Raw genomic sequence first — 16,827 nt, 5'->3', positions numbered from 1 at the left:
AGCGACACCAAAATACTCTTTTCTTACTTGGCTTGCAGTTCTTAATCGCAAGGATCGTATGAGGCAATGGTTGAAGTGATGTGTAAGGCTAATAAAGTGTAAGAACTGGTTTTTTTTTCCAGCCTCAGCCTCAGTCTCAATGGACTCAAGTCTAATGTTGTAACTACACAACAATGATTTGGGGTATCTGTAAAAACAACTTAACGACAAAAAGATGAAAGACGACACTAATTCAGGCACGCCTTAGAAATGGTGAAGAGGCAGCAGCTGAACTCATAGAGGAAATGAGGAGTTGAAGGTTTAGTAACCATGTTTGGTAGTTTAAAAAATAAATGAACAAAAATTGCGCTAATTATAACCAATATATTATTTTTGTAAATGATTGGATATTAGAAGGAAAAAGAGGATTTGAGAATGTACGACGAGATAACCAAGAAGTCTATAGTTCCTGATGTATACAGTTATAATGCTTTGATCAATGGCTATTGTCTGCTAGTTGATATAAAGAAGGCCGAACAGGTCCTTGCGCTGATGGTTAGCAAATGTTGCCTCCCAAATGTGGTCACATATAACTTAATCATAGACGGATTCTTTCAATGTAAGATGGTAGAACATGAAACGAACCACTTTCATGACATGCTTGAAAGAGGATGAGTTGCTGATACCATTATGTACCATATCCTTATCCAAGACTTTTTCTTAGCTGACGATATCAATAATATCTATAAGGTTTTCAAACAGATGGTTTCTAATAAAATGCCTCATAATATGATGATATACACCATTTTGCTACACAGACTATTCACTAGGGGGAAGTTGGAGGAAGCATCAGACTTATTCTCGGATCTGAAGAAGAGTGGTATAGACCTCAACATTGTCGTCTATAGCATCATGATTGAAGGGTGGTGCAAAGATAATAAAGTGGCAGAAGCGTAGGAGTTATTTCGTAGGCTCAATGCAGAAGGAGTGCAATCTGATGTGTTGACTTACACAACCATGATTTGGGGTCTGTGTAAGCACAACATGACGCAGGAAGTTGATAATTTGTTCAAGAAGATGAAATTAAAGAAGAGGGACCTCTGCCCAATAACGGCACATATAATAAGCTGATAACATGTCGCATGTTGTTTTTTTTTGTGGTTCAATGTATTGATAATCACCAATTACCATAGGAATCAGAGAAATGGGGTAAAGGTTTTAATATCTTGTAAAACCGGTTTAAAAGACTGTATTTAGTACTGATTGATGGCAAGGTTCTTCCAACGTAGCGGATTATTATGTTTAGTGTTTACCCGTCAAAGAGCCAATCCAATTGAACCGGAAACTGTATCAATTCATCTGAACCGGTAATTTCATTTCAATCTGCTGTGAAGCGGGAAGTACTCCTTTAGCTTTACAGGATGGTTTGGGTCTGGTTTAATTTTTTCTGGTTTTACTTCGGTTAAGAAGAGGAAAGTATCAAATTGAACGGAAGTTTGGACTGGCTAACAACACTTACACTCGTAATTTCAGCTGTTGAGAAGAAATCTCAAATCAGGCGGAACAAAAATGTTGGCTAGGGTTTGGAGATAGAGATCGGAATCTTCTGCTGCTAGATTGATCAGCACGAGATCGATTCATCAACCTCGCGTCGCCAAGAAAAGTACAATTAGAAAGCGTCTTCCTTATTTGTCAGTCCATTGCAGAGATGGCGAAGCAACTTTTGGAGGAGAGAGTTTGAAATTGAGAAGTGGGTCTCATTTTATTCGAAACCTTAGATGATGCGATTGTTTTGTTTGATGAAATGGTTCAATCTCGTCCCATCCCTTCCGCAATTGATTTCAACAAAGTAATGGGTGTCCTCCTGAAGTTGAATCGGCCCGACGTTGTGATTTCTCTCTATCGGAAGATGGAAATGCGGCGGATTCCATTTGATATGTACAGCTTCAATATTCTGATAAAATGTTTCTGCAGCTGCTCCAAGCTTTCCTTTGCTTTGTCTACGTTTGGAAAGCTCACCAAACTTGGTTTCCAGCCTGATGTTGTTACCTTTAGCACGCTGCTCCACGGGTTATGTCTCGAAGATATGATCTGTGAAGCCTTAGCGTTATTTGATCTAATGGTTGAAACGAGATATGCACTCAATGTCATAACGTTCAACACAGTGGTGAATGGTCTTTGCCGCGATGGTCGAGTTCTTCAAGCAGTAGCTCTGGCTGATCGGATGGTGGTAGAACATGGTCATCAACCTACCGAAGTTACTTACGGAACAATTGTAAACGAATTGTGTAAAATGGGCGACACTGTCTCAGCATTGAATCTGCTTAGGAAGGTGGAGAAAAGCCGCATCAAACCCCATGTTGTAATCTACAATGCCATCATTGATCGTCTTTGCGAAGATGGACGTCTTGTTGATGCTCAAAATCTTTTTATTGAAATGCGCGAGAAAGGAATTTATCCCAATGTAGTTACCTACAACTGCATGATAGACGCTTTTTGTAACAATGGTAGATGGAGTGATGCTGAACGATTGCTGCGTGATATGATTAAAAGGGAAATCAGTCCTGATGTTGTAACTTTCAATTCATTAATCAGTGCATTTGTCAAAGAAGTGAAGTTCTCTGAGGCTGAAGATTTATACGAGGAGATGCTCCACAGAGGTATAGTCCCTAGTACTATCACCTATTCTTCAATGATTGATGGATTCTGCAAGCAAAACCGCTTAGATGAGGCGAAGCAGATGTTTGATTCGATGACTAGCAAGGGCTGTTCGCCAAACGTAGTGACTTATAATACACTCATTAATGGCTACTGTAAAGCTAAAAAGTTTGACGATGGACTGGAGCTTTACTGCGAGATGTATCGAAGAGGAATAGCTGCTACTGCAATTACTTTCAACACTTTGATTCACGGGTTCTGTCATGTGGGTGATTATAATGGCGCCGTAGACATTTTCCAAGAAATGATTGCTAGTGGTGTGGCTCCTGATACCACCACTTTCCACGGCATGCTTGCCGGTTTATGTAGTAAGAAGAATCTACGAGAGGCATTGGCAATGTTGGAGGATCTGCGAAAGAGTGTGGTATGTCCTCAGACTCTGTTTTGTTGTCCAGTTTATTTTACTTTTTATTTGGGTTTCGTTGAAGAATGTAAACATACTTATAGAGGCCCTTGGCTGTAGTTTCTTCGGTAGAATCCAGGAAAGTTTGCTACTAAATACCTATGTTGATTTTAAGATAAAGATTTAACCTTTCTGGTTGTTTTGGTGTGTTTGCTTTGCAGGATCACCAATTGGAGGATGAATGAAAGAATACAAGATCATTCACATTTCTATCCTTAGCAGCAGAGCTTCTATTTTGTTTCTTATGTTCCATAAATTCGCTGTGCTTGTTAGCTTTTACATTTACCATGTTATTTATGTATTATTACTGCGATAATGGAATATGTTATGTGATGGCCAATTTTAAGAAATTTTGTTGGATATGCTTTCTTAAATCATTTCTTTAGTTCATCGTGATATACACTTTGCTCTGATGTCTCTGTTGAAGATTGTTACTGTCTTTGTTTGGGGTCTGCTGCTGAATCTGTAGGTGGGTGCTTTCTCCTTGTTTATATCAATTTATCTCTTTCCTTATTGGCCTCAATGGATGAGGAAATCAATTTCTACCTGAGAACGAATAAGCAAGTAAAAGATGGGAAGTAAAGCAGAAGAGCCAATGTAGCATCTTTGCGACATTGTTATAGATATTTGTAAGAAAACTTACTGTATCATTTGGTACACAGATTACTTATTCCCAGAGAGTTCTCTCCAAGAACACTCTCTCTGCATTTTACCTCATAACTCTACAAACCCTTTCCCATTAGTAAGTAACTGTATTTATACTATCTATTACAATACATATCAGCCTCTGAACCAGACTTATTACACATAGAAGTTCTTCTCTATGATCATTCTATTCAACTATCTCTGTATTTCAGGTGTAATGCAGGTCAGTTTGTGGCAAGAAAGCTTATGCTCAACTTAGTTTCTGGTTTCCAGCATATTGAGCAATTGGTTAACTCGAAATATCTAAGAGGATCGACCACAATCTGCTTCGGAAACAAAGTTTCAAGATTTAAGAGCAGGTAATTTCTTTAAGGTGGTTAATCATTTTATTTAAACTGAGAATAAGAGTTATAAATATCAAACATGTTTAATGATAAGCGCAAGCAAGCAAAAACAACAACCTCGAAGAGAAAGTAAAGTGCTTTGGCATGCACCACTTCTCTAATTATTTAAAGAAGACAACAGAAATTAATGCAGAAGCCAAAATGCTTTTGTCCTTGAAGATATACCAATCAGTCTGTATGTTCAGATTCTCGACGATCATCACTTCGAGCATGAGACTTTCCCTTCTTTCCCTTTGTCCCCCTCGCTTTTGTCTTCATCGAAGGTTTCTCCACATCGCCTGAGATGTCAAGATGAACGCCTGGATCATGAGTCTCGTACTTGGCGCCAATCATTATAGAGTTGTTCACACCTTGAAAGTTGCTGTTAACGTATGTGGTCAGGAGATCAAGCTCGTGGCCGCCATTTCTGTAGTTGTTGTTGTTGTCTCCATGATTATCGTCAAGCTCGGTCTTCATGGTGGCTCCTAGGTTGGAACCAGAAAGCGTGATGACTCTGACACCATCCTCCTCCTTGTCCTCTTCTTCATAGTGGCTTGGTCCTGCTTTCTCTGCTCCTCCCATGTGGGTTAACGAGGAGATCATGTTCTTAAGCTCGTGTTCGAAATGTTGTTGTCGCTTGTGCTTCTCTGCTTCGTCTCTCGACTCGCTTAGCTTCATTCTTGATCTCAAGAAGAAGATATGGGAAGGCAAGTAAATGCAAATATACATCCCTCTAAATATGTTATATATCAGAGCAAAAGCATTGTCTTGTGTTGCAATTAAAGAATTGGATGGAATGACTTTCGAGTGAGTTCAAGAATAACTTTTTGGAGAATTGGCAAAAGATGTTTTAAGTATCAAGATAGGTCTTGCCGTTTAAAGAATTGGATCAAAACCTGTATTTTCTTGAGATTTCTTCAATGGTCTTTTTTCTTAATGTGTCCTCTCCTTTTTTTTTTTCCTTTTTTTAACTAATTTTGTTGTTGTAATTTCGATTGTTGTCACTGGAGATAGCACGTTTTGAATTTTATTGTTTGATATAACTTGATCTACAAATTGCTTTACTTCTTAAGTTCTAAGGTGGAAAAATAAATCAATAAGAATAGTAGATTCTATAAACCAATTTCGTTAAAATGAAACTGACAATTCAACTTTGATGACAGGGTTTCTTAGAAATATTTTATTATTAGCGGCTAAGGATAATTGTTACTACTTACTAACCCAGCATTACACTCTCTAGTTATTTTACTCTAATCAAATTTGAATCATCTCTTGTTGATGGTTGTCTCTCTACTCTGTAAAAGAAAACTCTTTGCTTTATATTCAAAATAAAAAATTACCAATAATAAAGATCAAATTGTTGTGAAAACTTAGAAACTTTATTAATCACTGGAATGTATATATAGAGTACATAGGGAATCTAGGTTAAGTACAATGCCCTGATGGGCCTAATGGGCCGGTATAAGAGTCCATATATGATATGTGTTATAACACTCCCCCTTGGATGAGTGAACCGGGTCAGCTACTCAATCGGGATCTCGATAATGCGCTGGGGAATGTTGCCTCATTAAAACCTTACCAGGAAAAACCCAGTTGGACAAAACCATGGTGAAGGAAAAAGAGTACAACACGCATTACTCCCCCTGATTGTAGCATCACTGCAGATCTCTAAGTCTATACATTCCTATCTGTTTGACGAGCTTCCGGTGTGTTTAAGTAGGCAATGATTTGGTGAAGAGGTCAGCTGAATTCTCACTGGATCGGACCTGCTGAACGCTGAGAGTGCCGTCCTTCTGCCAGTCTGAGGTTGAGAAGAACTTCGGTAGAATGTGCTTCGTCCGATCTCCTTTGATATATCCTTCCTTGAGCTGAGCTATGCATGCCGCGTTGTCTTCATACATCACCGTGGGCTGTGTGTCTTCGTCCATACCACAATCTCTGCGGATGTGCTGAGTCATGGAGCGCAGCCAGACGCATTCCCTACTAGCCTCATGAATGGCTAGGATTTCAGCATGGTTTGATGAAGTGGCAGTGAGTGTCTGCTTCATTGATCTCCAAGAGATGGCTGTTCCTCCATGCGTAAAAACGTAGCCAGTTTGAGACTTGGCAGTGTGCGGATCTGATAGATATCCTGCATCGGCGAAGCCGACTAACCCATCTTTATTTTGGTTAGTATAGAAGAGTCCTAAGTCTTGAGTACCTCGAAGGTATCTTAGGATATGTTTTATACCGTTCCAGTGCCTCTGAGTTGGAGATGAACTATATCGAGCGAGGAGGTTCACGGCGAAACATATGTCTGGTCTAGTGTGACTAGCCAGGTACATTAACGCTCCTACAGCACTGAGGTATGGCTTTTCAGGACCAAGGATTTCTTCATCATCCTTTTTGGGACCAAGAGGGTCATCACTTAAGCTTCTAACTACCATTGGGCTGGTCAATGGGTGAGCTTGGTCCATATTAAATCGCTTGAGTACCTTTTCGATATAAGCCGATTGATGCACAAGGATTCCTCCTTTGATGTACTCAAGTTGTAATCCCAAACAGTACTTTGTTTTGCCTAGGTCTTTCATTTCGAATTCTGCTTTTAAGCAGTCGACTGTTTGGGAGATCTCACCAGATGTTCCGAGGATGTTTAGATCATCCACGTATACTGCTATGATTACAAATCCTTTGTTTGAGTACTTCTTGATGAAGATGCATGGACTGATGGGGTCATTTTTGTAGCCTTCTTTGATGAGGTAATCGCTGAGGCGGTTGTACCACATACGCCCACTTTGTTTCAGTCCATACAAGGATTTGTTCAGCCTGATGCAGTATTGATCTCGAGATGCATTTTTGTCTTTTAGTTCAATGCCATCTGGGAGTCTCATATATATTTCGTTGTCCAGGGGCCCATAGAGATATGCGGTTACAACATCCATTAACCGCAGATCAAGATTTTCTCTTATGGCCAGACTTATGAGGAATCGGAATGTTGTTGCATCCACCACTGGAGAATAAGTCTCCTCATAATCGATTCCGGGTCTCTGTGAGAATCCTTGTGCTACAAGCCGTGCTTTGTATCGAACGACTTCACCGAGTTCGTTCCTTTTGCGCACAAAGACCCATTTGTGGCCCACTGGCTTGATGTGTGATGGGGTCCGGATGATCGGACCGAACACGTTTCTGAGTTTGAGACTCTTTAACTCCACGTTTATGGCTTCTTTCCATTTTAGCCAATCTGTTCGATGTGTACACTGTGTTATTGACGTGAGTTCTAGATCCTCTTGCGTGAGCGCAACATCAAGTGCTACTTTGTATGCAAAGAGTGCATTTAAGTCGACTTCTTTTCGATTCCATTGTATTCCGGACATATTTTAATTGATGGAGATCTCATTGTTATCTTCTGAACCTGGAGATTCGGCGTCCCGAACTTCCATTGAGGGTTCATTAGATTGAGTCTCAGCCGCGGCTATGTCTGATATTGCAGGAATCCCGGTTTCGGTTATTGCACCTTTCTTTGATTTCCGGGGATTCTTATCTTTGGAACCGAGAGGTCTGCCCCGTTTGAGACGTTGTGCAGACTCTGTAGCAACTTGGATCTGTCCCGTTGGGACAGCTATTCGTACTGGTGCATTACAAGCTGGGATGTACGATTTGGTTACTTTGGTCGGGTCAGCAAAGGAATCTGGCAATTGATTAGCTAGCTTTTGATAATGAATAATCTTTTGGATCTCTGAATCACATTCTAGAGTCCGAGGATCTTGCCAATTTAATGATGTTTGATTCCATGAAAGATCTTTGACCAGCTTGTTTGTCTCACCACCTAAAGAGGGATATACCGATTCATCGAATTGGCAATCCGCATATCTGGCCTTGAAGAGATCTCCAGTGGTTGGCTCGAGATATCTTATGATGGTGGGAGAGTCAAAACCAACATATATTCCCATCCTTCTTTGAGGTCCCATTTTGGTTCGATGTGGTGGAGCAATGAGTACATATACTGAACACCCAAATGTTTTGAGATGGGAGATGTCTGGCTCATGACCCGAGAGTAGTCGGGATGGGGAATATTTGTGTTCACTAGATGGCCGGATGCGTATGAGTTCAGCAGCATGTAATACTGCATGTCCCCATGCTGAGGCCGGGAGCTTTGATCTCATGAGTAATGGTCGGGCTATCCATTGAATGCGTTTAATGAATGATTCAGCCAATCCATTTTGAGTATGGACATGTGCTACAGGATGTTCCACGGTTACCCCCATGGCCATACAGTAGTCATTAAACGCTTGTGAGGTAAATTCACCAGCATTGTCAAGGCGGATAGTCTTTAGTGGGAAGTCAGGGAAATGGGCCCGCAATTTTATGATTTGGGCCAAGAACCTAGCAAAGGCTTGGTTCCGAGAGGACAAGAGACAAACATGTGACCAACGGGTCGATGCGTCTATAAGGACCATGAAGTACCGGAATGGTCCGGAAGATGGATGTATAGGTCCACAGATATCGCCCTGGATTCTTTCTAGGAAATGAAGTGTTTGTTTAGAGATTTTAACTGGTGAAGGCCGAGTGATCAATTTGCCTTGAGAACAAGCTGTGCACATGAGGTGTTGAGGATAAGCTCGGTTTTCTTTGAGGGTATGCCCTTGAGAGTTTTGAATTAGTTTACGCATCATATTTGCACCGGGATGACCGAGCCGGTCATGCCAAATAGTATAATCAGTAAACCGGGCTTTGAGAGTGGTATTAGCTTCAATCATACTGACTTTAGCATGGTAAAGTCCAGTAGAGAGCGCGGGTATAGTTTCGAGGATTTGTTTATGGCCGTCTACGGTTTTAGTGACTAGGAGGGATTCTTTGTTCCCTTGACCTTGGGTTTCTATGTGGAAACCATTCTGTCTTATATCCTTGAAGCTCAGAAGATTTCTCTTCGAACTAGGAGAATATAGAGCATCTGGTATTTCAAGTTGTGTGCCATTTGATAGCAACACATAGGCATGGCCATATCCTTCGATAAGGTTTGAGGGACCCGCGATGGTGCTAATATTTGCGGTTTGATAGGTTAGGTTTATGAAGTAACTTTTGTTTCTTAAGATAGTGTGGCTGGATCCACTATCTACGACTATGGTTTCCATTTGCTGGTGTGATTCATTATGAATAGAAGATAGAATTCAGTATTGAGGAATTCAGAAAATGTGATAAATCATAAAGTAAAGCAGTGTCTGAGAATAAAGGCAAATGGAAAAAAAATGAAACAAATCCCAAAATGAAAAAAATAAAGAACAAAATCAAATTGTATCAGAGTTTCAGATGATTGAATTAATCGAGGAGATCAGCTGTTTCATAGTCCATGGGGTCGGTCTGCTCGTTTGTGGTGTTCTCATCATCAAGGAGGTCGTCACCTTCCAGGTTAGCAGCATCGACTGGCTGAGTCATGTTGGCTTCAGCAGGAGCTTTTCCGTACTTCTGGTATAGATCGCAGTGGATCTTGGGGGTGCGACATTGCTTTGTTGGGTGGTTGAACATCCCACATCTGGTACAAGCAGAGTGATCGGGGTTGGTGTGGCGGGTCGGCTTGGTGATGCCTCGACCACGACCAGGACCATAACTGAGGTTAGGTCGGTTACCACGACCATGTCCACGTCCACGTCTTCCACGTCCATGTCCTCGGCCATTACCACGTCCATTTCCACGTCCACGGCGGTGATCTGAGGATCTATCGGGTTGAACATGGTAGGACTCTTGACGAGAAGCTGGGACAGGAGCCGATCCCGGGGGCCTCATAGCGCTGTTCCTCATAAGCAGCTGGTTATTCTTCTCAGCGAGGAGAAGACAGGACAACAAGTCTTCGTACAATGTGTGTTTCATTGCACGGAATTGTTGTTGGAGCACAACATTCTCTGTGCTGAATGTGGATAATGTTTTCTCGAGGAGATCATTATCTGTCACATCCTCGCCACAGAGTTTCCGGATGGCAACAATACGAAAGAGTTCGTTGTTGTAATCATCTACGGATTTGTAGTCCTGGAACCGAAGGTTCTTCCAGTCGAAATCTGCCTGAGGCAACTGGACCATTTTCTGATGGTCATATCGCTTTTTCAGCGCTTGCCACAATTCAAGTGGATTCTCAAGAGTGAGATATTGCTGCTTAAGGCTCGGGGCCAGATGATGGCGTATGTGACATATCGCCTGAGACTGTCCCTTACGGGATGCGGTGTTACCGTCGGTAATACACGCATCGAGTTCTTTCGATGCAAGGAACAAGCGCATGTCTAGGGCCCACTCGAGGTAGTTATCCCCGGAGACGTGAAGGGCCTCGAATTCACATTTCTGAATGTTTGACATCTGAAACATGAGATTGATTTTGTTAGGGATTGTTTTGAGAAAATTTTGAATGCTGATGATGAAACTTTCTATTTTGAGAATATTTCTATTTTAGGAAAGTTTCTAAATTTGGAAAGTTTCTAATTTGGGTAATTTTCTAAATGAGGAAAGTTTCTATGTCGGGAAAATTTCTATATGAGGAAAGTTTTTATATGAGGAAACTTTCTATTAGAGGGAACTTTCTCGGAAATAGTAAATTTTAAAGGGTATGGTTTTAGTTACCCCGAACATGATGTCGGTTTAATAGCTGTGATTTAATCGGTTAAAGCCGAATATAATTTCGGTTAATGAGAACCAGGTTTAGCCGGTTTTAGGCGGTTTAGGAGGAACCCTAGGGGAGCCGAATATGATTAGGGTTTTATCTAGGGTTTTAACGGTTTGGAAAACATATTTTGGATGTGATTTCGAGATCTATAGGATCTGTGGTCGATGGTTTTAATAATTTCACAAGGACAACAAAGAAATCACGTGAAAAGGACTAGGGTTTAAGCATTATGACTTACGATTTTGAAGATTACAAAATCGTGAATCAAGCTTAGGATTTAGGGTTGATTTTCTTAGTTTATTCAATCAAGTGTTTCAAGCAAGAGAATCAACAATCAAAATAAGCTGCAACAAGCTTATTAAACATGAAGAAAATCGAATAGGTTTATGCCATAAACATGGCCAAAAACGGTTGTTAGGTTTTTGTAGATTAGGGTTTTATAAAATGAGTTTAAAACCTTTGAACATGCATAAACTTGTAATTTAAACAATCAATCAACAAGTTATCAATCAATCATCAGAGTATCAAACACTTTCAATCAATTAGAGATCGATTTTTTTTTTTTTTTTTTTATTTATAGGGTTTTGAAGTGTTTAAACAACAGGTTCTATGGCTCTCAGTTTTAAAAGATACCTTTTCCACCTTTGGATTTCTGACAGGCTAATGAAACTGGGAGCTAATAGATCTCAGTTAGCCGCTACAAATTCTAAGGATTGATCACCAAAACTGGAGAAGCTGCTGGTTGAAGAAGGAAAAACTCGGATCTGGTTTTTTTTTTTTTTTTTTTTTTCGGTTGATCATCGTGTACTGTAAGTGTGCGTGAGGGCGCGTCCGACGTTGGATCGACAAACGGTTTTCACCAGTAGATTCGTCTCGTCGAGGGCTTCGATTTGATATGTAGATCGTCTTCTGGTTCCTCACGGTTTGGAAGATATGCGTCTTTTAAGTTTCGACTTGCTTTTAGGGTTTTGGTGGTGGCCGGATTTATTAGGGTTTTTCGCTCAGAGAGTCTTATCGTGCTGATAACGTGTTGTGAAAACTTAGAAACTTTATTAATCACTGGAATGTATATATAGAGTACATAGGAAATCTAGGTTAAGTACAATGCCTTGATGGGCCTAATGGGCCGGTATAAGAGTCCATATATGATATGTGTTATAACACAAATCAGTTTTTTTGGTGACATATATGGAACCAAAAGCAGAGTAAAGATTTTCACAAATTTCTCCACAATTCTTTGATTTCATTATATTGCTTTAGTTAATAATCACCAAAGTAATTAGAGAAATGGACGAATCTTATTTCTTGCTTGTCGGTTCGAGACTTACTGATTAAAGAAGATTAATGACGATGGTAATTACAAAGTGAATACAACACACCCTAACAATTTATTAATTCATTTTGGTTTACTTCGACGATTAACTTTTATCACCAAATAAAACTTGTTTGGTTAAGAAAATGGTTCCCTTGGCCACTTTAATCGTTATTAAACCGGCTTGGCTCTAAGTTCTAAACCGGAACTCCTCCGGTTTTCATTTCTCGCTCTGGATTGTTGATAAATCTCCGTGTAAAGGTTTTGCAATTTGCAGAACGATAGATTAGCTCCTGAAGCGACTGAGATTGAGAAGGAAGGAACCCAAATCGATTAAGATGCAGAAACTGGTTTCGAGTGTACTTGCATCGACGGCGAAGAGATTTATTTACCGGAAACTTTTGGGGAAAGGTAATCCTGGAATTTCTCCTTCTTCGTTTTCTCTTTGCGGTTTTCGTTGCTGGGTACGAGCTTTCTCTGGTGATAGTTGTGGTTACAGAGAGAAGATTAGAAATGGGTTTCTGCAGGATTTTAAGTTAGACGATGCAATTGGTTTGTTTGGTGAGATGGTAAAGTCTCGTCCTTTTCCTTCCATTGTTGAGTTCAGTAAATTGTTGAGTGCCATCGCTAAGATGAAGAGATACGATGTTGTCATCTCTCTGGGCGAGCAAATGGAGATGCTGAGGATTCGACATGATCTCTATACATACAATATTTTGATAAACTGTTTCTGCCGCACCTCTGAGCTCCCTCTTGCTTTAGCTATTCTTGGGAAGATGACGAAACTCGGGCATGAGCCCAGCATTGTCACACTTTCCACGCTGCTCAATGGATACTGCCATGGGAATAGGATTTCAGATGCAGTCTCTCTGCTTGATCAAATGGTGGAAATGGGATATCAACCTAATACCGTCACATTCAACACTCTGATTCAAGGACTTTTTCTCAACAACAAAGCTTCTGAAGCTGTGGCTTTAGTTGACAGAATGGCTGCGAAAGGATGTCAACCAGATCTGCTTACTTATGGTGCGGTGATAAATGGAGTGTGTAAGAGAGGCAATATGGATTTGGCTTTAGATCTCCTCAAGAAGATAGAGAAAGGTAAAATTCAGCCAAATATTGTGATCTACAACACAATCATCGATGGTCTTTGCAAATACAGAGATGTGAATGATGCACTCGACCTATTCAACGAAATGGAGAACAAAGGAGTTACACCGGATGTTTTTACCTACAGCTCTCTCATAAATTGCCTTTGTAATTACGGAAGATGGAGTGATGCCTCTCGACTACTAAGTGATATGATTGAGAGGAAAATCAACCCTGATGTAGTCACCTTCAATGCGTTGATTGATGCGTTTGTGAAAGAGGGAAAACTTTTGGAGGCTGAGGAATTATACAAGGAGATGATCAGAAGGTCTATAGATCCTGATACTATCACTTGCAGTTCATTAATCAACGGGTTTTGTATGCACGATCGTCTAGATGAGGCGGAACGTATGTTTGAGTTCATGGTTAGCAAGGGTTCTCTCCCAAACGTAGTGACTTATACTACTCTTATAAATGGATTATGCAAGTCTAAGAGAGTAGAAGATGGTATGGAACTCTTCAGGGAGATGTCTCAAAGAGGAATTGTTGGTAACACAGTCACTTACAACACCCTTATCCAAGGGTACTTCCAAGCTGGCGATTGTGATAACGCCCAAGAAATATTCAAACATATGGTTTCTAGTGGCGTGCCTCGTGATATTGTGACATACAGCAATTTGCTACATGGGCTTTGTAATAATGGGAAGCTAGAGAAAGCATTGGTCATATTTCAGGATATGCAGAAGAGTGAAATCGAACTTAATATTGTTACATATAACATCATCATTGAAGGAATGTGCAAGGCTGGTAAGGTGGAAGATGCGTGGGATTTGTTTTGCAACCTCAACCTTAAAGGTGTGAAGCCTGATGTTGTAACCTACAATACAATGATCTCAGGATTTTGTAGGAAAGGCTTAAAGCAGGATGCATATGCCTTGTTCAGTAAAATGAAAGGAGAAGGGTCTCTCCCAAATAGCGGTACATATAATAAGTTGATCAGGGCATGCCTTAGAGATGGTGAAAAGGCTGCATCCGCCGAACTCATCAAGGAAATGAGGAGTTGCGGGTTCGTTGGAGATGCTTCAACCTTTGGCTTAGTCACTAATATGTCATATGATGGGAGATTGGACAAAAGCTTCCTCGATATGCTTTCTTAAAACAGTTTCATCATCTTGGAGAGAATAGCTGTGAGAGTGAATTAACGTATTTGCTCTTATTCTAATGGCAAGTTGTTGTGATGTCTGCTCTTTATAAAAATATGACTCATTCTGCTTGAAACACTTGTTTTCTTGTTTACGCAAGAATAGTGCTCAAAATCAACGAAGCTTTTCATGAAAATTTCAGACTTCAAATTATGTTTGCTATTTGTAAGTTCCAATCATTCATCCTTTTTGTTGTAACTAGGTTAATCGTTTGATCGTTATTTTTCCTTTGTAATACAAAAGTACTTTGTGATATTTAATGGAAATACTCTTGTCTGGTTTTGGATTTGATCGCTTAGTTGAACAGAGTGAATTGCTTTTTTTTTTGTTTAGTTAAAACTTGCAAGGTTATATGTAACTGAGTTAAGTTGCTAATATTTTGTTCCTTTTGTTTACTTGCCAATCGAGGAAATTATCTACTTGTATGGTCAAAAAAGTGAACAAAGCTCTATAAACAAGCAAAAAATAAGGGCTCGCGAAAAATAACAAAAACGAAATATTTACATCTCTCACAACACAATCAACGTTGGAAAATTTTCTATCTTGTGTATAATTTTTTTCTATAATATTCAAACAAAAGTTAGACTACTCCCTTAATTAAACCATATACAGTGACAAGTGTCACAACGAGTGAGTGATCGACACGTGGTTTCACCTCCAAAGTTAATACATCTTCTCCAAGTGTAATCCCATTTGATGATTGTTTTGGCTTTACCTATAAAATTAGTTTGTCTATTTAACAATATACTCTTTGACCAAAAAAAAAAAAAAAAACTATATACTCTTTCAATTTCAAATAGTGATTCATAAATTTATAAATTTACCTGTGCAATGATATCTCCATTGGTGTCTATGATCTGAAAAGCAAATTTGGGATCAAATCTTAAAATCCAAAAGACTTCACTGGTCTCATCTCGAACTTCCCAATCTCCATCTCTAATTGAAGACCTTTTGATTCTGACAAAAGGTTTCACTTCCTCAGTGCTTGATAAACTCCCACCTTCTCTATACACATACCAACTCCCAAAGAACCATAATTTCTGCAAATATTATTTAAAACGAAATACAATTATAAAACATATAAGATTTATTCATATCGTGTGCCCAACTTTTTTTACATGTGAGCTTCATAGACTAAAACATTCATTTCCACGGCGGAATATTGAATTAACTTAAGAGTCATTTAATTATGGACGTCTTTTATCTATACTTTCTCGACGTATTTTTGTTTTGAGCTAGTTATACTTCAACTAGCTCTTGTAAATAATTCTAAAGAGTAGCATATATGATCGTTAAAGAGCATTGCATTGAATTACAGTTAATTTGCCTCCAACTTCAACTAATTTCTTAACATCTTACCCAAAAAAAAACTTCAACTAACTTTTTACTTTTTAGTTTAAATTTTTGGAAATGTATAGAGAACATCAGCTAACTTGTTCGTTTCATTATTATTAGAAATGATTCATTAGTTCGGGAACTTAAACCGGTAATTATCAAGGAAAATGAAGAAGAATCGGATCGAACTGGAATACGGGATTGAATTTTTAATTACCTTTTTGCGGATGGTGAAAAGAATGTTGCCATGGAGATCCATGATGTGGACTTCATTGGTAGCTTTGTCGTAGTTTTCGACCCGGTAAGTAATCTCTCCGTTGGAATTGTAAACCGTTAAACCGTTAGTTTGGTAAACCAGAGATTTCATCCAAACCGTGAAAGTCTCTCTCTCCGTACTCATGTACGGTGAAGAGATGGCTGCTTGAGGAAAAACCCTAGCCATGGCAGAGAGATAGAGAGAAGATAGATTGAATATGTCGAGGTATCTTCAATAATATATGAAATTGAAGTTGAAATTGAAGTTGAACTTTGAAGAAGTCTCTTATACACCTCAGTGGTTTATATTCTATATGATATAAATTATAATATTAATAAGCCTTCTTTTTCTTATCGCTATTAAAAAATAACGAGGATCACTTTGAATTTGTATTATTTTCTCCCAATGCCTGATTCATGTACGGTGACTAATTATTTAATGTTGGACATCATGATTAGTATATATTTTACATATATGACTTTTGTTATATATAAAAATCGGAATTTTCTTATGTACAATGGTTTTTTTCTTACATATATGTTTACAGCGTTTTTAAGTAAAAAAGAGGGGATATTGTATATTTTACTATTTTTATATACTTATTTATTACTTTATGCAAATGTGGAAGTATTGGAATATATATACAATCTATAACAGTTCACTTATTACCTTACAAAACGAACTTAATATTAAAATGGCACTAACTTTTGCTTTTGAAAAACATAGCACTAACTTTTAATGTTTGAAATTAGGAATTAGGTCTAAATTCTGTTTGAGCGACAAATGTCAATTGAAATATAAATTAAATTTTTGTTTACTTAAAAAGGCGCTTTTAATTGTTTCTAAAAAAGAATAAAAAATTTATATTTCTGTTAATCTC

The 16,827-nt window shown here is 39.0% G+C and overlaps 4 protein-coding genes across 7 annotated transcripts; 2 read left to right on the top strand and 2 right to left on the bottom strand.

Moving 5' to 3' along the window:
• The first annotated feature begins 1,548 nt into the window (after positions 1-1,548).
• On the top strand, positions 1,549-3,285 carry LOC112081923 (pentatricopeptide repeat-containing protein At1g64100). Its single transcript, XM_024148984.1, is given in 3 exon segments — positions 1,549-1,746; positions 1,748-3,061; positions 3,262-3,285. Coding segments are annotated over 3 exon segments (1,536 nt in total).
• Positions 3,286-4,153: 868 nt separating this feature from the next.
• Positions 4,154-4,862, bottom strand: LOC18010142. The gene has a single exon (XM_006391688.2). The coding sequence runs from the start codon at positions 4,855-4,857 to the stop codon at positions 4,318-4,320; it is 540 nt and encodes a 179-aa protein (XP_006391750.2). The 5' UTR covers positions 4,858-4,862; the 3' UTR covers positions 4,154-4,317.
• Positions 4,863-12,403: 7,541 nt separating this feature from the next.
• Positions 12,404-14,391, top strand: LOC18010139 (pentatricopeptide repeat-containing protein At1g63330). 4 transcript variants are annotated; one of them, XM_024147974.1, is made up of 3 exons: positions 12,404-12,554; positions 12,606-12,976; positions 13,178-14,391. In XM_024147974.1, the coding sequence occupies exons 1-3, from the start codon at positions 12,404-12,406 to the stop codon at positions 14,309-14,311; spliced, it is 1,656 nt and encodes a 551-aa protein (XP_024003742.1). In that variant the 3' UTR covers positions 14,312-14,391. The 4 variants fall into 4 exon arrangements, with proteins under 4 accessions (XP_024003742.1, XP_024003740.1, XP_006391749.1 ...); XM_024147972.1 differs by having other exon boundaries at positions 12,404-12,976; XM_024147975.1 differs by lacking the exons at positions 12,404-12,554; positions 12,606-12,976 and having other exon boundaries at positions 13,635-13,876; positions 13,958-14,391.
• Positions 14,392-14,936: 545 nt separating this feature from the next.
• On the bottom strand, positions 14,937-16,133 carry LOC18010120 (protein LURP-one-related 4). Its single transcript, XM_006391686.1, has 3 exons — positions 15,909-16,133; positions 15,181-15,396; positions 14,937-15,071 (listed from the first exon to the last, which is right to left on the bottom strand). The coding sequence occupies exons 1-3, from the start codon at positions 16,131-16,133 to the stop codon at positions 14,937-14,939; spliced, it is 576 nt and encodes a 191-aa protein (XP_006391748.1).
• Between the last annotated feature and the right edge of the window lie 694 nt (positions 16,134-16,827).

This window comes from Eutrema salsugineum, unplaced genomic scaffold, assembly GCF_000478725.1.
Source record: "Eutrema salsugineum unplaced genomic scaffold, Eutsalg1_0 scaffold_8, whole genome shotgun sequence".
In the NCBI taxonomy this organism is placed as follows: Eukaryota; Viridiplantae; Streptophyta; class Magnoliopsida; order Brassicales; family Brassicaceae; genus Eutrema; species Eutrema salsugineum.
The sequence above is the reverse complement of the archived record's forward strand: the minus strand, read 5'-3'. Positions and strand labels throughout refer to the sequence as shown.